We start from the raw sequence: 22,035 nt of genomic DNA, 5'->3' as shown, positions 1-22,035 counted from the left end.
AGGGAAGTCTCTAAAACAATGTTCTTTCTGAGCTGGGATTTGAAGGATGAGTAGGTGCCTTATGGGGAAACAAGGATATCTAGGCAGAGGAAACTGCATGGTAAAGATTAGTAGACCTAGCGTGTCTGAAGGATTTCAAGTTTTGGAGTTCAGGCAGTTAGAGAGAAAAGGGCAGTTTAGAGGATATTTATGGCTAGTGGTTTTATTTGAGTTTCTGTAACCTTTGAAATTACTGATAACACTGATTGAGTTGTTATTGAATGGCCACAGAATATGAAGCCAAGGGAGGTCAAACTGAACTGTCTGTGATGCTTTGCCAACTATCAAGGCAGAGAGGGCTCATGCAGGTGGAGCACAGGTAACCCTTCTATTGGCTGCAACTCCAGCTCCACCCCATTCCCAGGACATAAACATTTCAGCCTCAATGAATCATCACTGGATGTGAAAGGAAGCAGGCAGGCAAAGAGTAACACACGCAGCTGAAAAGAAACTCAGAGGAGAGAATCACCGAGGAAAGTAGCCATGGACCTGATCCCAAGCTTTTCTGTGGAAACCTGGGTTCTTCTGGCTACCAGCCTGGTACTCCTCTATCTGTGAGTATCTGTGAGTCTGATCTCCCCTGTAACCTTGGACTTGAGGTGCTCATCAGGTCCCACTTTCCCTTTACTGTTTTTAGGATCAGTTAGTGGAGGGAAAGTTGCTTAAGCTGTGGGTGCTACAAACACCAAAGGGGTTATTATCGATCTTAACCCAGTTCTGTTGAACGAGTAACCAACCAACACCCCCACCACCACCACCCCGCAAGTTTTTATCTTCTGTAGCTAGGAGGGTTTAGTGACGTTATTTGCTCCTGGGGATGATTGACTACCCGTTTCCATGGACCCAGACTAATCAACCAGAATCCACCAGGGGAAGATTTAAAACAACTGGTCCCTGTGCAGTGGGGTGCTGTCCCCTTCCCAAGCTCTGGGGATCCTGGCGACATGAAATAACTTGGGATTTGTCTCATGATCTTCACCTTCTGGTTTCAGTATCTGCTGCAAGAGTTGTGTAGAAGGATTGGCTCCTGTGTCACTCAGGGGGTTCCTGCTTCCTTCCCTCCCTCCCCGGATGTCATTTACACAAGGCACCTTGTCACCCAGGGGCTGGAAATTGATCGCCCTTCACTTCAGATCAGCTCTTCCCCCTTTCCTGTGTCCCTCCTATGGCACCCTCTTCCAAGACTCAATTCCCCCACCCTGTACTATGCAGAACTATCTACCCCCAAATGAGAAATCTTTAGAGGAGAGGACACTTGGCAGAAATCTTGAAATTATATTCATTTCTTTCAGCTTTTCCTCTCGTCTCTGAGAGCTTTAGCATCAGCATAGAAATGTGAGAGTTCATATAACACATTGAAAGTTCAGAAAGAGAAATTGGTTTGCCCTGGTTGTGAAGGCGAAGGAAGGAACTGGGGTGGGAATAGCCCAAGTCACTCTCATTTTGGAAGCTGGTACTCACACCTCCACCAACTTTTCTGGAGGAAGGATCTAAACACCCAGCTGGGCTTGGCCAAAGTGCCTCTGCTGCATCTTCAAGCACAGTTTCTTTCAGGCAATTTTTGGGTTTATTTTATCACATATTATAAGATTTGATGGATTTGTACAGAATATTTGGAACCTGTAAGACCTTAAAAACTAAGCTTCAGAGAAGAAAAAAGTCTTAATCAGACATTCTGGAACATTTTATGGTTATTCATTCTGTGTTGCACGATGCCTCTTTTGCTATCTTCAGGGAGGTATCTGAAGTTTGCAAGGCCCACTTTTAGCTAAATGTGCTTGCAGAGCATGTTGAAGCATTTATACATAGCACACTCTTCAGCCATACCTTTCTAATTTGCCCCTACAGAGTTAGTTTTGGTGGCCTAGCAACTTCATCACTAAAACCATTGCCAGCAACCTCTTCCCCTCAACCACTCTTTTCCTCCACTCTGTCAATTCTCAGAAACACCAGACTGAGAAGACCTGCAAGATTTCAAACCCCCCCCGCTGTGGGATTCCACACAGAACACATGTAGATGAGTTTCATGTACACCAGCTGTAGGAAGCACCAGCCTTAATGGCTTTTTGAGGTAGTTGGCGCACAGAGGCAGTAAACAAACTAATCTGTGATTGAGGATCTTGAAAAAAATGAGTGTGCCTGGTACTGTGTTTAGCAGGTGAGTATCACAGGTTGGAGGACCAGATGCCATTTGAGAAAGAATGGTCTGGAAATGGATCCTCTCGTCATTGGTTCACTTATACAGTTATATTCAGGGAACATATGTTCAGTCACCCTTCTCTGTAGGGCAAGTCAAGCAAATTGCCTGACAACAGAGACTTGAGTGTAGCTGAAAGGTGCTCACATTTCTATGATGCCAGTGGAAGCCTTGAACACAGTTTGTATTTTATAGAAATAAGGACACTGTTATTCTCTAAGGCTTGACTATGACGTTGGATTTAAGAAGAATTAAATCCTAAAATGGGGTCAGGACATAGAGGGAAAGAAAAACATAAAAATCTCCATGCAAATTGTAAGAACAATGTCACAGTAGACTCTCAATAACTGTTATTTTGCAGACGAAGTTAAGCAAAATCTCATTATTGGAACAGAAAAAGAAATTTTCCCTTTCTACCTAGAATGAGAATCTCCAAATCATGTAAGAGTCAAGTTACTAAATAAATATGAGGGAATTCCCTGGAAGAATTCCAGCCTGAACCTCTCAGGACCACTCAAATTAGAAACATTTATAAAGTATTCACTCTAAGATTGGCACCATGAAGACTTCAGCTGCCTTTAGCTAATCATCATTACCTTTTATGGGTCTCATATTGGTGGTGGGCAAGGAGATGATGAGTGAATGTAATGATTGCTTTTGGAGCTGCTGTTATTATTTATTGCCTACATGTTATCTCCCTAGGTTGACTGTTCCAGTTCTGAGTCAGTGACTGGCCAGCTCCAGCACCAATATTCCACAATTCCTGTGACCTGGTTTCCTCTTTCACTTTATAGATATGGGACTTATTCACATGGACTTTTTAAGAAGCTGGGGATTCCTGGGCCGAGACCTCTGCCTTATTTTGGAAATATTCTGTCCTACCGAAAGGTGTGTGTTATTTGAGCTCCAGCTTTGCTTCTTATGGTGGCAAATCTCAGCTGAATAATATAGTAAAACTGCCCCTCTTCAGGAGGAAGTTCTGAGGTTTCACACTTTCCAGAAATATCATGGGCCCCACCCAGCACATGGCCAATTTTACAACACGCCTCTATTTTTAGCTGTTAGGAGCCTCAGGTTTTGCCGCCTCAGACAGCCCAGCTCTCTAGCTGATTCAACACAGGACTTGATGTTCCATCTGGTGAGTACTGTGAAGAGGATTTTCTTTCTGCCAGGTGCAGATTGCCAGGAAGGCACCATCCCTTTAGTATTAGGAGAAAAGCATGAAGAGGGTGCCTGGTCGTGGCTTATTAAGCTGCGTACATTACAGTCGGGCTTTCCTGTTGGTAGCATAAGCTCTGGGTAGCATTTTTTTCTTCCCCCTGGATCGCTTGGTAACTTCAGTTTCTAACGCAGCCTGAGTATTCAATGTCGGGTAATTTGCACATACTTGAATTATCTCAAGAACTACTAATGCCTGCAGTTATTTCTGTGGCTCTACTCCATTTTTGCTAACCCTGACATCTTTTGCGTTTCGAGGGGTGGAACAAGAGCTTTTTGCTTTACTTCTGTGCCTCCAAAGAAAGCACCTTATGGTTGCATCTGAGCAGTGAGTAGGTGTAACGGAGACAAGATGGTGGTTGTCTAGTTACTTCAGGTATTTAACCACTAAATAAGTTGCGGGGTTTAAAAAAAAAAAAAAAAAGTAAGGCAGAATCACATATACAAAATCACTAGAAAGGATATGATTTGACAAAATTATTAAAAATTGAACTGAACTCAATAGAATGTACTAGGTGGCATATGGGCTATGAATTCTGGCCAAGCCTTGATATTAATCCAGCTCTGATGCCTTGCCCAGGGCCTGGCCCCTGAAATGAAGGTCATGAGCTACGTCCATGTGTCCAGGGGGCAGAGCCTCGTGTGCAGGCTGCTCTCTGGCTCAGATTTCCTTTCCTGCAGACATAAGGCTTGTTTCTCAGATCCTGATTCTCCCAATTGAGGTCTTCATTGTCTCATTACTGCCTATGAACTTCATGAACTTTTTTCTCTCTGAAAAAGCAATAATTTATTTTCCACCTTTCCCGGATGAACTCCTTAGTAGATGCACTCCAAGACCCATGTTTCTGAGACCCTCATTTTCGTTGGTAAACCATCAAATATCACAGCAGAAACTTAGTAACAGGAAGTTTCTTTTTCCTTTAAGCAACAGAGGGAAAATTCAGGGCAAGTGTTTTAATTGGCGTTGTTGTTTGTAGTTGTGTCAACTCCCCATCTTTTCTGTGTTGAGCTGGAGAACTAGAAGGTGATCTACTTTGTCATTCATTCATTCACTCGTTTATTTTCTCACTCAACACACACCCCTTAGACTTATTTAAATCTGCTGGACTAAAAAGGTCGCTGGTGTCTTTAACTTCCTAATTCTGCTAGAAATCTAGAGAGGGCTCATGAGATAAACGAAAAGGCTGCTTAACAAGGAGACGAAAGTGTGTACAGGCCGATCTAACTTACCCTTCGCTTCAGTTTTCCCACGAAAGACAAGGAGGTACTTAGTATTCACAGGCAAAGGTAAGCATTTAGTATCTGTAACAGTTAGAGGAAATGCAAGAGTGATTTAAAATTCTCTGTTTCCAATATCTCCTCTATTTTCCTTCATTTCCCCTAAGACGTCTCTGAATAAGAACTTCCTTCCAACTGCCAGTGGAAAATAGTAAACCTGATTTCATGGGTTTCAAGATATTTTTGTCCCCAAAAGAGGTAGGGTTCAATACATTTAGTTTAATAATCTAATTTTGTTTCTCCTTGCAGGGTCTTTGGGAGTTTGACAACAGATGTTTTAAAAAGTATGGAAAAATGTGGGGGTGAGTATTCTGGAAAGTTCCATTGGATAGACTTGTTATGACGTGGCGCCCCCCTGTGGTATGGAAGACAATCTCAGTCCAGAGCTTCTTGGGATGAGGTCATCTACTGTAAAGCTTTGGAGGCTTGTTCTACCTACCAGGGATCCAAGGTGTCAGCCAGGTGTCCAGGTCTACAGTCTGAATTAGGCCTGGAGATTTGCAGGTCATCACTTTTCTCCAGACTTTGAGGCCCAGGGACTCCTAACATCGCTTTCTGTCCAGTGTCATGCTTCCCCCCTTCTCCATTTTTCTTTCCTTAGGTTGCATTTAATTGCATAAAATGCATTATTCCAGAACATTCTAATATGCGCCCATAAATGCATTTTTTGACCCTTTCCCACATGATTCACTTTTAATTAAAAGCCAAGAATCCTTTATTTAAGTTTTGCATTTAATATGTCCTTTTGGAAAAAGAGCTGGGGGTTATAGGTAAAGAAAATAGGAAACAATTTCTGCTCAGCTTTTTACTTTCTCTACAAGTATGGAGGTTTTTTGGTTATTGTTTTGTTTTTGTTTTTAATTTTCAGCCAAGACTTTCCAATGTAATTGTATTCAATTATTGTTTTATCTACTATTTTTCTCTGACTTTGAAGAGATGTGGGATATATCTAACCCAGAGTGTATCATGTGGGCTCAGAGATTTTAGGAGTTTTGTAGGTTTGATGAGAGCAGCAGGAGAGGTGTAATGTAGTGATTATTTGCCAAAAGGAAGTGGGAGAAGGCTCTGCCTCTCTGTACCTCTTCATCTTCTCTGATCAAGTCCTCAAGAACCATAGGGCCCTGCTGAGTTGCCATGGCCCCAAAAGTCAATGTGATTGAGTGGACAGAACACATAGCCCTGGATCACGACTGGACCAGCTCCAACTGCCCCTCCAACATTTAATACTTGTGAGGTCTGGATAGAGTCACTTTTTCTTGGTGGATCCCAGTTCTCTCATTAGAAAATGGTTCTCATGCTTGGGTGTAAATGAGAACCACCTGGGAGAACTTGTTATAAATACAGAACTTTGACCCCACCCATCAGCATACCAAATCAATATGATCTGGGGTGGGGCCCAAGAATCTGAATTTTAACTGGTAGTATAAGAAATACTAAGGCTGGAGTGACATCTGAATATAAAGCGTCACCCCAAACCACTATCCCTTCTCCACCCAGGTGTTTTTGAAAAAACATGATGGGAAAAAGGGAATCATCCAAGTAATATGGTCAATCAGATGGAAGAGCAGATTAAGTGCCTCTTCAATCCCTTCCGTCACTGCTTCAACTCTAAATGCACATGACACCCGCTTAAACCCTCTGAGTTTTAGAATTTTTGGGGGGGGGGAAATAATGCACTGGTTCTCATCCATTTTTATATGTAATCACAAAACCATTTGAAATTCCTGTGTGAAGTCAGAGGGATAATAGGTAACATGTAGAAAACCTTCCATTGTGTTCTAGCCACTGCAAATGATTGATAGAGGAAACAAAATGCCGGAAGACAGTGTGATTAACTTAGAGTCAGCCTCATGCCAGCGGCCCATTCCCATGAACGGGCGTCCTGACAGTCAGGAGATCAGGACAAATTGGGATGTATCGCATCTGAGGAGTTGGCTTTTTGTGGTTAGGTGGGTCAAACGTAGGCCTGCCCTGCTGCTAATGGCTGTTACCTACACGGAGCCTGAGGCCCACTTGGGACCCATGTCGAAGAATAAATATAAGTAATGAAAAGAAAATATTTTTAAAATGAATTATACGTGTTCCTCTGAATTTCTTTATTCTCTTTGTCCTTTTGTTTCAAATTTTTATAACCTTGACGCTACCAAGGATATCTCCTTATTAATATAATATTTCCTTTTAAAAATTATGAACTAGAAAGCAAATTTTAGAAAATAGAACAGAGAAAATCTTTCATAATCCCACTCTCACTTGTGGAGTATTCCAAATCTTCTTCCATTTGCAGACACATTTCACCTATTTATGATCAGTGTGTCTATAAGTTTCATAGGCCTTTTTCATGCTTTTGATATATCTCCAAAAATGAGTGGGTGGACTCTCCTTAATTAATTATTTTTTTCATTCTTAGACGATTTACTTGCCTTCAATTATTTACTAAGCTAACTTCCTTTTTGATAATGAAATATTTTAAACGTATAGAAGTTATGGAGAATGGCATAGGAAATACCCATGTAAACAACACCTAGACTTCACAAATGTTCTAATGTTATTTCTAACCATGATCTCTAGGAGTAAGGTTTATGTAATGTCAGGATGAGAGTCTGGACTTAAGCTGTGACTCCAGCTGCAGAAACCGGATCATTAAATTTAATCACATCTCTTTTCCCTACACAGGTGTTATGAAGGTCAACAGCCTCTGTTAGTTATCACAGATCCAGACATAATCAAAACAGTGCTAGTGAAAGAATGTTATTCTGTCTTCACAAACCGGAGGGTAAACATCCATTTTTTAAGTTTACATTTTATTTATTTATTAAATATTTATTCTGTAATAATTATAAAATCACAGGATATTGTCAAAAGAGAAAAATACAGGAAGGTGCTCTGAAGGAAACCCTTCATCCTGTTTCCCCCAAAGGTTAATATCTTGCATAATTATAGTACAATATCAAAGTAGGAAATTGACATTGATACTATCCACATAGCTTATTCAGATTTCATCAGTTTTATGTGCATTCATTTGGTGTGAGTGTGTGTGTTACTCTATGAAAATTTATCATAGATGTAGATTTGTGTAACTACCACCACAACCAATGTATAGAAATGTTACTTCCCCATCAATCTCCCTCTAACCATTCTTTTATAGTCACAGTGAGTAGCTTGTCTTTTCCTCTTATCAGGGTCTTAGTAGACCAATTTTTTTTTTGTATTTTTTTTTTTAATTTTACACTTTATTTATTTATTTATTTATTTATGGCTGTTTGGGTCTTCGTTTCTGTGCGAGGGCCTTCTCTAGTTGTGGCGAGCGGGGGCCACTCTTCATCACGGTGTGTGGGCCTCTCACTATCACGGCCTCTTGTTGCGGAGCACAGGCTCCAGACGCGCAGGCTCAGTAGTTGTGGCTCACGGGCCTAGTTGCTCCACGGCATATGGGATCTTCCCAGACCAGGGCTCGAACTCGTGTCCCCTGCATTGGCAGGCAGATTCTCAACCACTGCGCCACCAGGGAAGCCCCTTTTTGTATTTTTATAGTTTATTATTTTATCAATACTAAAACACTTCATGAAATCACTTACTTTTTTCTTTTTAACATCTTTATTGGAGTATAATTGCTTTACAATGGTGTGTTAGTTTCTGCTTTATAACAAAGTGAATCAGTTATACATATACATATGTCCCCGTATCTCTTCCCTCTTGCATCTCCCTCCCTCCCACCCTCCCTATCCCACCGCTCTAAGTGGTCACAAAGCACCGAACTGATCTCCCTGTGCTATGCGGCTGCTTCCCACTAGCTATCTATTTTACGTTTGGTAGTGTATATATGTCCATGCCACTCTCTCACTTTGTCCCAGCTTACCCTTCCCCCTCCCTGTACCCTCAAGTCCATTCTGTAGTAAGTCTGCATCTTTATTCCCATCTTGCCCCTAGGTTCTTCATGACCTTTTTTTTAAGATTTCATATATATGTGTTAGCATATGGTATTTGTTTTTCTCTTTCTGACTTCACTCTGTATGACAGTCTCTAGGTCCATCCACCTCACTACAAATAACTCAGTTTCATTCCTTTATATGGCTGAGTAATATTCCATTGTATATATGTGCCACATCTTTATCCATTCATCTGTTAATGGACACTTCAGTTGCTTCCATGTCCTGGCTATTGTAAATAGAGCTGCAATGAACATTGTGGTACATGACTCCTTTTGAATTATGGTTTTCTCAGGGTATATGCCCAGTAGTGGGATTGCTGGGTCATATGGGAGTTCTATTTTTAGTTTTTTAAGGAACGTCCATACTGTTCTCCATAGTGGCTGTATCAATTTACATTCCCACCAACAGTGCAAGAGGGTTCCCTTTTCTCCAAACCCTCTCCAGCATTTACTGTTTGTAGATTTTTTGATGATGGCCATTCTGACTGGTGTGAGATGGTATCTCATTGTAGTTTTGATTTACATTTCTCTAATGATTAATGATGTAGAGCATTCTTTCATGTCTCTGTTGGCAATCTGTATATCTTCTTTGGAGAAATGTCTGTTTAGGTCTTCTGCCCATTTTTGGATTGGGTTGTTTGTTTTTTTAATGTTGAGCTGCATGAGCTGCTTGTAAATTTTGGAGATTAATTCTTTGTCAGTTGCTTCATTTGCAAATATTTTCTCCCATTCTGAGGGTTGTCTTTTTGTCTTGTTTATGGTTTCCTTTGCTGTGCCAAAGCTTTGAAGTTTCATTAGGTCCCATTTGTTTATTTTTGTTTTTACTTCCATTTCTCTAGGAGGTGGGTCAAAAAGGATCTTGCTGTGATTGATGTCATAGAGTGTTCTGCCTATGTTTTCCTCTAAGAGTTTGATGGTGTCAGGCCTTACATTTAGGTCTTTAATCCATTTTGAGCTTATTTTTGTGTATGGTGTTAGGGAGTGTTCTAATCTCATTCTTTTACATGTAGCTGTCCAGTTTTCCCAGCACCACTTTTTTTTTTTTTTTAATTTTATTTATTTATTTATTTTTTGGCTGCGTTGGGTCTTCGTTGCTGCACGCGGGCTTTCTCTAGTTGGGGTGAGCGGGGGCTACTCTTTGTTGCGGTACACGGGCTTCTCATTGTCGTGGCTTCTCTTGCTGCGGAGCACGGGCTCTAGGCGCGTAGGCTTCAGTAATTGTGGCTTGCGGGCTCTAGAGCTCAGGCTTAGTAGTTGTGGCGCACGGGCTTAGTTGCTCCGCGGCATGTGGGATCTTCCCGGGCCAGGGTGCGAACCCGTGTCCCTTGCATTGGCAGGCAGATTCTCAACTGCTGCGCCACCAGGGAAGCCCCAGCACCACTTATTGAAGAGACTGTCTTTTCTCCATTGTATATCCTTGCCTCCTTTGTCGTAGATTAGTTGACCATAGGTGCGTGGGTTTATCTCTGGGCTTTCTATCTTGTTCCATTGATCTATGTTTCTGTTTTTGTGCCAGTAGCATATTGTCTTCATTACTGTAGCTTTGTAGTATACTCTGAAGTCAGGGAGTCTGATTCCTCCAGCTCCCGCTTTTATTCCCTCAAGACTGTTGTGGCTATTCGGGGTCTTTTGTGTCTCCATACAAATTTTAAGATTTTTTTGTTCTAGTTCCGTAAAAAATGCCATTGGTAATTTGACAGGGATTGCATTGAATCTGTAGATTGCTTTGGGTAGTATAGTCATTTTCACAGTGTTGATTCTACCAATCCAAGAACATGGTATATCTCTCCATCTGTTGGTATCATCTTTAATTTCTTTCATCAGTGTCTTATAGTTTTCTGCATACAGGTCTTTTGTCTCCCTAGGTAGGTTTATTCCTAGGTATTTTATTCTTTTTCTTGCGATGGTAAATGGGAGTGTTTCCTTAATATCTCTTTCAGATTTTTCATCATTAGTGTATAGGAATGCAAGAGATTTCTGTGCATTAATTTTGTATCCTGCAACTTTACCAAATTCATTGATTAGCTCTAGTAGTTTTCTGGTGGCATCTTTAGGATTGTCTATGTATAGTATCATGTCATCTGCAAACAGTGACAGTTTTACTTCTTCTTTTCCGATTTGTATTCCTTTTATATCTTTTTCTTCTCTGATTGCCGTGGCTAGGACTTCCAAAACGATGTTGAATAATAGTGGTGAGAGTGGACATCCTTGTCTTGTTCCTGATCTTAGAGGAAATGCTTTCAGTTTTTCACCATTGAGAATGATGTTTGCTGTGGGTTTGTCATATACGGCCTTTGTTATGTTGAGGTAGGTTCCGTCTATGTCCCCTTTCTGGAGAGTTTTTATCATAAGTCAGTGTTGAATTTTGTCAAAAGCTTTTTCTGCATCTATTGAGATGATCATATGGTTTTTATCCTTCAATTTGTTAATATGGTGTATCACACTGATTGATTTGTGTATATTGAAGAATCCTTGCATCCCTGGGATAAATCCCACTTGATCGTGGTGTATGATCCTTTTAATGTGTTGTTGGATTCTGTTTGCTAGTATTTTGTGGAGGATTTTTGCATCTATATTCATCAGTGATATTGGTCTGTAATTTTCTTTTTTTGTAGTATCTTTGTCTGGTTTTGGTATGAGGGTGATGGTGGCCTCATAGAATGAGTTTGGGAGCTTTCCTTCCTCTGCAATTTTTTGGAAGAGTTTGAGAAGGATGGGTGTTAGCTCTTCTCTAAATGTTTGATAGAAATCACCTGTGAAGCCATCTGGTCCTGGACTTTTGTTTGTTGGAAGATTTTTTTTTTTTTTTTAGATTTGAAACAATCTGAATTTTTCATGCTTTCTTTTTACCTAGAGGTTGCTTCAAAGTTTAGCTGTCAGTGGAAAAGCTTTCTCTAATTTTTAAAAAAATTTTATCTATTTATTTATTCATGGCTGTGCTGGGTCTTCGTTTCTGTGCGAGGGCTTTCTCCAGTTGCGGCAAGTGGGGGCCACTCTTCATCGCGGTGTGCGGACCTCTCACTATCGCGGCCTCTCTTGCTGCAGAGCACAGGCTCCAGACGCGCAGGCTCAGCAATTGTGGCTCACGGGCCTAGTCGCTCCGCGGCATGTGGGGTCTTCCCAGACCAAGGCTCAAACCCGTGTCCCCTGCATTGGCAGGCAGACTCCCAACCACTGCGCCACCAGGGAAGCCTCTGTTGGAAGATTTTTAATCACAGTTTCAATTTCATTACTTGTGATTGGTCTGTTCATATTTTCTATTTCTTCCTGGTGAGTCTTGAAAGGTTATACCTTTCTAAGAATTTGTCCATTTCTTCCAGGTTGTCCATTTTATTGGCATAGAGTTGCTTGTAGTAGTCTCTTAGGATGCTTTGTATATCTGCAGTGTCTGTTGTAACTTCTCCTTTTTCATTTCTAATTTTATTGATTTGAGTCCTCTCCCTCTTTTTCTTGATGAGTCTGGCTAATGGTTTATCAATTTTGTTTATCTTCTCAAAGAACCAGCTTTTAGTTTTATTGGTCTTTCCTATTGTGTCCTTCATCTCTTTTTCATTTATTTCTGATCTGATCTTTATGATTTCTTTCCTTCTGCTAACTTTGGGGTTTTTGTGTTCTTCTTTCTCTAATTGCTTTAGGTGTAAGGTTAGGTTGTTTATTTGAGATGTTTCTTGTTTCTTGAGGTAGGCTTGTATAGCTATAAACTCCCCTCTTAGGACTGCTTTTGTTGCAACCCATAGGTTTTGGATCATCGTGTTTTCATAGTCATTTGTCTGGATATTTTTTGATTTCCTCTTTGATTTCTTCTGTGATCTCTTGGTTATTAAGTAGTGTATTGTTTAACCTCCATGTGTTTGTGTTTTTTACGTTTTTTTCCCTATAATTGATTTCTAATCTCATAGCATTGTGGTCAGAAAAGGTGCTTGATACGACTTCAATTTTCTTAAATTTACTGAGGCTTGATTTCTGACCCAAGATGTAATCTATCCTGGAGAATGTTCCATGCACACTTGAGAAGAAAGTGTGATCTTCTGTTTTTGGATGGAATGTCCTACAAATATCAATTAAATCTATCTGGTCTATTGTGTCATTTAAAGCTCGTGTTTCCTTATTAATTTTCTGTCTGGATGATCTGTCCATTGGTGTAAGTGAGGTGTTAAAGTCCCCCACTATTATTGTGTTACTGTTGATTTCCTCTTTTATAACTGTTAGCAGTTGCCTTATGTACTGAGGTGCTCCTATGTTGTGTGCATATATATTTATAATTGTTCTATCTTCTACTTGGATTGATCCCTTAATCATTATGTAGTGTCCTTCCTTGTCTCTTGTACCATTCTTTATTTTAAAGTCTATTTTATCTGATATGAGTATTGCTACTCCAGCTTTCTTTTGATTTCCATTTGCATGGAATATCTTTTTCCATCCCCTCACTTTCAGTTTGTATGTGTCCCTAGGTCTGAAGTGGGTTTCTTGTAGACAGCATGTATATGGGTCTTGTTTTTATATCCATTCACTGAGCCTGTGTCTTTTGGTTGGAGCATTTAATCCATTCACGTTTAAGGTAAATTATTGATATGTATGTTCCTATTACCATTTTCTTAATTGTTATGGGTTTGTTTTTGTAGGTCCTTTTCTTCTCTTGTGTTTCCCACTTAGAGAAGTTCCTGTAGCATTTGTTGTAGAGCTGGTTTGGTGGTGCTGAATTTTCTTAGCTTTTGCTTGTCTGTAAAGCTTTTGATTTCTCCGTTGAATCTGAATGAGATCTTTGCTGGGTAGAGTAATCTTGGTCGTAGGTTCTTCCCTTTCATCACTTTAAGTATATCATGCCACTCCCTTCTGGCTTGTAGAGTTTCTGCTGAGAAATCAGCTGTTAACATTATGGGAGTTCCCTTGTATGTTATTTGTCATTTTTCCCTGGCTGCTTTCAGTAATTTTTCTTTGTCTTTAATTTTTGCCAATTTGATTACTATGTGTCTCAGCGTGTTTCTCCTTGGGTTTATCCTGTATGGGACTCTCTGCGCTTCCTGGACTTGGGTGGCTGTTTCCTTTCCCATATTAGGGAAGTTTTCGACTTATAATCTCTTCAAATATTTTCTCGGGTCCTTTCTTTCTCTCTTCTCCTTCTGGGACCCCTATAATGCGAATGTTGTTGTGTTTAATGTTGTCCCAGAGGTCTCTTAGGCTGTCTTCATTTCTTTTCATTCTTTTTTCTTTATTCTGTTCCACGGCAGTGAATTCCACCATTCTGTCTTCCAGACCACTTATCCGTTCTTCTGCCTCAGTTATTCTGCTACTGATTCCTTCTAGTGTAGTTTTCATTTCAGTTATTTTATTGTTCATCTCTGTTTGTTTGTTCTTTAACTCTTCTAGGTCTTTGTTAAACGTTTCTTGCATCTTCTCGATCTTTACCTCCATTTTTTCCCGAGGTCCTGGATCATCTTCACTATCATTATTCTGAATTCTTTTTCTGGAAGGTTGCCTATCCCCACTTCTTTTAGTTGTTTTTCTGGGGTTTTATCTTGTTCCTTCATCTGGTACACAGTCCTCTGCCTTTTCATCTTGTCTATCTTTCTGTGAATGTAGTTTTTGTTCCACAGGCTGCAGGATTGTAGTTCCTCTTGCTTCTGCTGTCTGCCCTCTCCAGATAGCTATTTCTTTGGAGCTTCAAGAATAGGCTCCCAGATCTGGTCAATCACCTTGGGACAGTGCCAATAAGACTCTGTGTTTTGCTTTTGACTCTAGGCTTTTGGTCCAGTGGGAATTATGAAAAATGCCATCTCTCTGTCTGAGGATGAACAATGGAAGAGAATACGAACGTTGCTGTCTCCAGCCTTCACCAGCGGAAAGCTCAAGGAGGTAAGAAAAGAAGAGGACTTTCATTTAGAAACTTAAGGAATGACTCTAGGGACACGTAGAAAATAAGATCGTAGTCCCTTTCCAAAGAGGAGTCTGCTGAATTTGAGTTTTCTAATGATGGTCTTTTATCTTTACATCCTAGAAGAGACATTTTAAGATTCCTTATAAAATGCCACTTACTGCTCCATGCTTGGGAAAGCCAGGTCCTTCTAGGACTTGAGTCTGCATTTAACTTCAGGTGATGTTGTACTTTGTATCTAGATGTTCCCCATCATTAGCCAGATTGGAGACGTGTTGGTGAGGAACCTGAAGAAGGAAGCAGAGAAAGGCAAGCCCATCAGCATGAAAGAGTAAGTAGGGGTGAAGCTGCTGGTACCTGAGGTCCATTGAGACCCTCCAAGCTGCCTGCCAGGGAGCCAGATTCCCACTGCTGAGTTACTGTAGTGACCAGACAGAAGCAGGTATGTGGTGATACCACTCCAATGGGCCACCCCAGAATGAGTGGTGGCTCACCAAAGAAAGCAGGGCAGCTGGGAGAGAAAGGGTCTTCTCCTGTGTACATGAGCCAGGATGAACTTATCTGCTTAACTGTCACTTTGGATATTCTGGAAGACAAAAACACATAGTTTAGAAAGGAGAAACATTGTTGTGCACAGTACTGAGTGTAGGGGGTGTGGAGCGGAGGTGGGGAAGGCTCTTTGTACATATTGGCAGGCAGTGCACTGGGCAGGAATGTTACAGTATGGAACTTGAAACAACTTAAATCTCTTCACAGTTTTCCTGAGGAAAATGCTAAATATTAATTCTTAACCACCATTTGTTCTTCCTTCAGCCTCAAAAGAGAGAAGGCCCTGTACAGGCTATGGGTAGAGTGATCATAGCATTTGTTGTCTAAACTGAGATTTTTTTTTTTTAATTCTGCTGTAACAACAGGTATAAACTGAGAATGTCACAGGAAAACTGAGGACATAAGATCACTTAGCTATGGGATTCCCTAAGTCAAATTTGGAGTAATTTATTATTTTTTTAACTAGAAATATTTTTAGTTCTTACATTTCACAGAAATGAGTCTGCCCTCAGGGCAACCACAGACCACTGGAGTTGAGGAAGTGTGGGTCTTTCAGGATCCTTAGCAGAGGTGTAAGACAGTGAGGGATGATGTTCCTGGCAACTCAGAACAAGGTGCTGCTGTTCTGTAATTCACTGAAGAGGAATCAGCTCAGAGTGCACGTTCTGTGGTGAGGCAAGACCCAGATCAACGTCCCCTTTCTTGACTCCCCCAGGATGTGTTAAATTTACACCCTTGGTTATACTCAGACACAGTCCTTATACACTTATTATTGCCTGTAGTCAAAACACACTACTGTACTTTGTCTGATTATGGGTGTCTATCCCTCTATGACTGAGCTCCTTGAGTTTGTGGGGGGATGTCTAACTTGCCTTAGTGTCCCCATCCCTCCTGGCACAGGGCCAGCTGCATCACTGGCACCTCAGACACACCTCAGGAGTTAGTGATAGTAGCATAGACTCTTCCATGGTCCAGCATGGTTCTGAAAGAGTGTGGCTCTTTACCTGCCTTGTCTGGGCATCTGATTTTACATGCACTTCTTGTTATGTGTGTTGGGTAAGGAGAGTAAAGAGATGTTGATTTTAGTTGTTCATATCTTTCTCTACTCAGCTTCTTTGGGGCCTACAGCATGGATGTGATTACTGGCATAGCATTTGGAGTGAACATTGATTCCCTCAACAACCCACAAGATCCCTTTGTGGAATATAGCAAGAATATCTTAAAATTTAATCTCCTCTCTCCATTACTTCTCTCAATAGGTATGTGGACTACTTTATTCCTTTTTCTTTATTCCTTCTTCCATCCCTCCTTCCCTCCCTCATTTCCTCCTTCTCCACCTTTCTTCCTTTATCTTTCTTTTTTTTTTAAACTATTTTTGTTTTTATTTATTTATTTTTGGCTGCACTGGGTCTTCATTGCTGCACGCAGGCTTTCTCTAGTTGTGGCAAGCAGGGGCTACTCTTTGTTGCGGTGCACTGGCTTCTCATTGTGGTGCCTTCTCTTGTTGTGGAGCACGGGCTCTAGGCGTGTGGGCTTCAGTAGTTGTAGCACACGGGCTCAGTAGTTGTAGCTCACGGGCTCAGTAGTTGTGGCGCATGGGCTTAGTTGCTCCTCAGCATGTGGGATCTTCCTGGACCAGGGCTCGAACCAATGTCCCCTGCATTGGCAGGCGGACTCTTAACCACTGTGCCACCAGGGAAGCCCTATCTTTCTTTTTTAAATAATAGCTTTATTGAGATACAATTCACATGCCATATAATGCACCACTGTAAAATGTATAATTCATTGGTTTTTACATCCTACCTATCCATCAACAGATGAAATGGACAGGCAAAATATATACAACATTCAATATACACAACTGGATATTGTATGTGTGTATGTGTACATATACACACACATATATATGTGTGTATATATATATGTATATATACATATATATATATATATATATATGAGAGAGCCAGGTTCTTCTAGGACTTGAGTCTCTCTCTCTCTCTGTATGTATGTGTATATATGTATATATGTATATATATATATATATATATATATATATATATATATATATATACATATACATATACATATATATACACACACACACACAATTGAATATTATTCACCCAGAAGAGGAAGAAAATCCTGCCATTTGCCACAAAGTGGAAGGACCTAGAGGGTATTACGTTAAGTGAAATAAGTCAAACAGAGAAGGGCAAATACTTATATGTAGAATAAAAAAAAACTAAACTAAAAAAAAAAAAGAAAGAAGAGGAAGAAAACCAAACTCATAGAAAGACAAGATCAGATTTTTGGTCACCAGAGGTGTGGGTTGAGTGGTGGGAGAATTGGATAAAAGTGGTCAAAAGGTATAAATATTCAGTTGTAACATAAAAAGTACTGAAAGTGTAATGTACACTGTGAGTATAGTTAACACTGCTGTATGATATATTTGTACATTACTGAGAAAGTAAATCGTAAAAGTTCTCATCACAAGGGAAGATTTTTTTTTGTAACTATATGAGGTGAGGAATGTTAACTAAACTTATGGGGTTAATTTCACAATATATGTATGTTAAGTCATTATGCTGTACCCAAACTGATACAGTACTGTATCTCAACTATAACTCAGCAAAGTTGAAAAAAAAAGGGTTTTACTACATTCAAAGATACGTGCAACCATCACTACAGTCAATTGTTGCACATTTTTGTCAACTCACAGGCCCTGTTCCTGATAACTGTCACCTCTCACTCCTCTTAGCCCTAAGCAACCACTAATCTACTTCCTACCTCTTTAGATTTTCTTATTCTGGACACTTCGTGTAGATGGAATCATATATGTGGGCTTTTGTGGCTGGCTTCTTTCATTTATCATGATGTTTTCAAGGGTAATCTAAATTGTAGCATATATCAGTACTTCATTTCTTTGTATGGCCAAATAATATCCCATTATATGGACATTCTGCATTTTGTTTATCCATTCATCAGTTGACAGACACTTGGGTCATTTCCAGCTTTCGGCTATTATGAACAGTGCTGCTATGTCCATTCATGTACAAGTTTTCGTTTAAATACCTGTTTTCAATTCTTTGGGTATGTAGTCAGAGGTGAAATTGCTGAGTTATATAGTAACTCTGTGTTTAACTTATAAGTAACTGCCAAACTGTTTCCCCACAGTCTTTTTTAGGTAAATGTCTATTCAAATATTTTGCCCATTTATAGTTGGATTATATTCAGTACTTCTGTTGTTGAGTTGTAAGTGTTCTTTTTATATTCTAGGTAAGAGTCCCTTATCAGACATGATTTGGAAAGTTGTTTTTTTTTTTTTCCTTTCTGTAGGTGTCTCTTCACTTTCTTGATAGTTTGCTTTAAAGTGCAAAATTTTTTATTTTCATCATGCATGAATTCTTTATTTTCCTTTTTATCCCTGTGCTTTTGGTGTCATATCTAAGAATCCATTGCCAAATCTGAGGTCATGAAGATCTACCCATTGGTTTTCTTCTAAGAGTTGTATAGTTTTAGCTCATATGTTTAGGTCTTTGATTTATTTTGAGTTTATTTTTGTATATGGTGTAAGGTAAGGGTCTATTTCATTCTTTTGCATGTAGCTATCCAGTTATCCCAGAACCTTTTATTAAAGACAATTTTGTCTCCATTGAATGGTCTTGTAACCCTTCTCAACATTCAGTTTACCATAAACAAGTGGATTTATTTCCAGAGTCTAAATTTTATTCTGTTTATCTATATGTCCATTCTTATGCCAGTATGACATTGCCTTGATTATTATAGGTTTATGATAAGTTTTGAAATCAGCAGTACGAGTCCTACAACTTCATTCTTTTTTTTTTTTTTTCAAGATTGTTTTGGCTCTTCTGTGCCCCTGGCAATTGCATATGAATTTTAAATTCAGCTTTTCAGTTTCTACAAAGAAGCCAGCCAGAATTCTGATAGGGAATGCATTAAATCTGTAGAGTTGCTGTCTTGACAATGTTTAGTATTCTTATACATGTACATGGGATGTTTTTCATTTACTTAGATTTTCTTTATTTCAACAATATTGCAGTTTTCAGGGTAGATGTTTTACACTTCTTTTGTTAACTTATTCCTAAATATTCTTTTTTTATGTTATTATAAATAGAGTTATTTTCTTAATTTCACTTTTGGGTTATTTATTACAGTGTGTAGAAATAGAATTGATTTTGTATATTGACCTTGTTTCCCGAAACCCTGTTGAAATTGTGTATTAGTTCTAATAGGATGTTAGTGGATTATTTAGGATTTTTTATATACACAATCATGTTATCTGATGGTAGAGGAGTTTTACTTCATTTTCTATACGGATGCATTTTATTTCCTTTTGTTGCCTAATTACCCTGGCTAGAACCTCTAGTACAATGTGGAGTGGAAGCGATGAGAGAGGCTTCCTAGTCTTGTTTTTTTTTTTCTTCTTTAAATTATACATATGTATTTTATTTACACTTTGTATTTGATATATTTCATGATAAACAATTTTTTTTCCATCTTAACCATTTTTTAAGTGTGCAGTTCAGCGGTATCAAATACGTTCACATCGTTGAGTAAAAATCACCTCTGTCCATCCCCATAACTGTTTCCATCTTGTGAAGCTGAAGCTCTATATGCATTAAACAATAACTCCCTGTTATTCCTTGCCCCCAGCCCCTGGTAACCACCAGTCTACTTTCTGTCTTTATGATTTTCCTAGTCTTGTTCTTAAACTTAGGGAAAGTTTAAGCTTAGGGGAAGCATGCAGTCTTTCATTATTAAGTATAGTGTTAGCTTAGTTTTTCGTAGATGTCTTTTCTCAAATTGAGGAAATTCCCTTCTGTTCCTGTTTGTTGAGTATTTTTATCACAAGAGAGTGTTGGGTTTTGTCACATGCTTTTTATGCATCTATTAGATAATCATGTGGTCATTGTTTTTTATTCCTTTGACATGGTTTATTATAACACTTTGTATTCCTGGGATAAACCCCACTTGGTTATGGTGTGTATCACTTTTTAAATATTATTAGATTCAGTTTGCCTGTATTCTGTTGAGGATTTGTGCACCCATGCTATAAAGTATGTTGGTCTGTAGCTTTCTTTACTTGTGCTGGTTTGATTGATTGATTGATTGATTGACTGATTGAAGCAAGGTATAGTGACTTTATTTGGAAAGCCAATAGACCAGGAAGGTGGTGGACTAGTGTCCCAAAGAACCATCTTATCCAATTTGCCTGGTTTTAGTACAGATTCATACAATGTGGAAGTGTTCCAACATCTTCCACTTTTTGGAAGAGTTTGTTAAAAAAAAAATGGTGTTAATTCTTTAAATATTTGGTAGTATTCACCATTGAAACCATCTAGACATAAGCTTTTCTTTGCCAAACTGTGGGTGGTTTCTTGATTACTGACTAAAACTTTGAACTTCTTATAGGTATATCAGATTGTCTATTTCTTTTTAAGTCAGTTTCTATAGTTTGTATCTTTCTAAGAATGTATCCATTTTATCTAAATTGTCTAATTTATTGCCATACTGTTGTTCATAGATTACTTTGTTGTATTGAAGTTAAGTTAATTTACAATGTTGTGTTAGTTTCAAGTGTACAGCAAAGTGATTCAGCTATGCAGACACACACACGTATATGTATTCTTTTTTAAAAAGCAATTAATTAATTAATTAAATTTTGACTGCGATGGGTCTTCGTTGCCGCGCGTGGGCTTCCTCTAGCTGTGGTGAGTGGGGCTACTCTTCACTGTGGTGCGCGGGCTTCTCACTGTGGTGGCTTCTCTTGTTACGGAGCATGGGCTCTAGGTGCATGGGCTTCAGTAGTTGTGGCTTGCGGGCTCTAGAGCACAGGCTCAGTAGTTGTGGCGCAGGGGCTTAGTTGCTCTGTGGCATGTGGGATCTTCCCAGACCAGGGATCAAACCCGTGTCCCCTGCATTGGCAGGCAGATTCTTAACCACTGCACCACCAGGGAAGTCCCTGTATATGTATTCTTTTCCAGATTATTTTCCTATAGGTTATTACAAGTTATTGAGTATATGTAGATTTCTTTATAGTCCTTTTCATTTTTAAAATGTCAGTAGCGATTTCTGATGCTAACAATTTGAGTGTTTTCTCTTATTTTCTTGGCCAATCTATCTAAAAAACCTTTTCAAAACATCAGCTTTTGTTTTCACTGATTTCCTCCATTGTTTTTTATTCTCCTGTTCATTATAGTTTCTTCACTTATCTTTACTATTTTCTACCTTCTGCTTACTTTATGTTTTGTTTGCTCTTCTCTTTTCAGTGTATTAAGGTGGAAATTTAGCTTCTTGATTTGAGATCTCTGTTCTTTTAATATCTAAACATATAGCCATAAATATCTCTCTGAACACCACTTTTGCTCCATCCCATCAGTTTTGGTATATTGTGTCTTCATTTTTATTCATCTAAAAGTAATTTCTGATTGCCTTTTGATATCTTCTACAACCTATTGGGTATTTAAGTGTGTGTTATTTAATTTCCACATATTGTGTGTTTCCCAATTTTCTTTCTGTTACTGATTTCTAATTACATTCCATTGTGGTGGAAAGACACTCACCATATTATTTATATCATGACTTTTATTTTTTAAACTGCACAATTAATTGAAGTAACAGATTACAGTCTGGTTTATCCAAAGAGATACTAGTCCAAGAATTAAAGGCCATGAGGTCCCAGAATGTAATCCAGTTCCTTTGGTCAATCCAAAGATGCAGAAGGGGCCACTGATCTCACTGCTGTAGTGATGGCCCCTATATGTGGACTTGGCCTTGCTCAGTCATTGGCTTGGAAGTCTGAGCAAAGGTCATAGAGGCCATGGGTCATGATTGGGTATCGTGGTGGTTTTACTTTCTTGATTGGTAGAGCAAATTACGATTGCTCCAAGTAAACTTTGCATTTTCACTGTGCTTCCTTTTATCTTTTTCCCT

At 39.3% G+C, this 22,035-nt stretch overlaps 1 protein-coding gene across 2 annotated transcripts in view; it reads left to right on the top strand.

The window, feature by feature from the left end:
* Window positions 1-443: 443 nt before the first annotated feature.
* Window positions 444-22,035, top strand: part of LOC137778670 (cytochrome P450 3A24-like) — a 43,107-nt gene continuing 21,515 nt past the window's right edge. The window contains exons 1-7 of one of the 2 annotated variants that reach the window (XM_068565885.1): window positions 444-593; window positions 3,031-3,124; window positions 4,982-5,034; window positions 7,406-7,505; window positions 14,400-14,513; window positions 14,775-14,863; window positions 16,192-16,340. In XM_068565885.1, the coding sequence (XP_068421986.1) occupies window positions 523-593; window positions 3,031-3,124; window positions 4,982-5,034; window positions 7,406-7,505; window positions 14,400-14,513; window positions 14,775-14,863; window positions 16,192-16,340 (670 nt within the window). In that variant the 5' untranslated portion in view covers window positions 444-522. Of the gene's footprint in view, window positions 594-2,938; window positions 3,125-4,981; window positions 5,035-7,405; window positions 7,506-14,399; window positions 14,514-14,774; window positions 14,864-16,191; window positions 16,341-22,035 lie in introns of both variants that reach the window. The other variant, XM_068565886.1, reaches the window with a different exon arrangement.

This window comes from Eschrichtius robustus, chromosome 16 (genome assembly GCF_028021215.1).
Source record: "Eschrichtius robustus isolate mEscRob2 chromosome 16, mEscRob2.pri, whole genome shotgun sequence".
Classification (NCBI taxonomy): domain Eukaryota; kingdom Metazoa; phylum Chordata; class Mammalia; order Artiodactyla; family Eschrichtiidae; genus Eschrichtius; species Eschrichtius robustus.
This window is presented reverse-complemented; position numbering and strand designations above follow the sequence as displayed.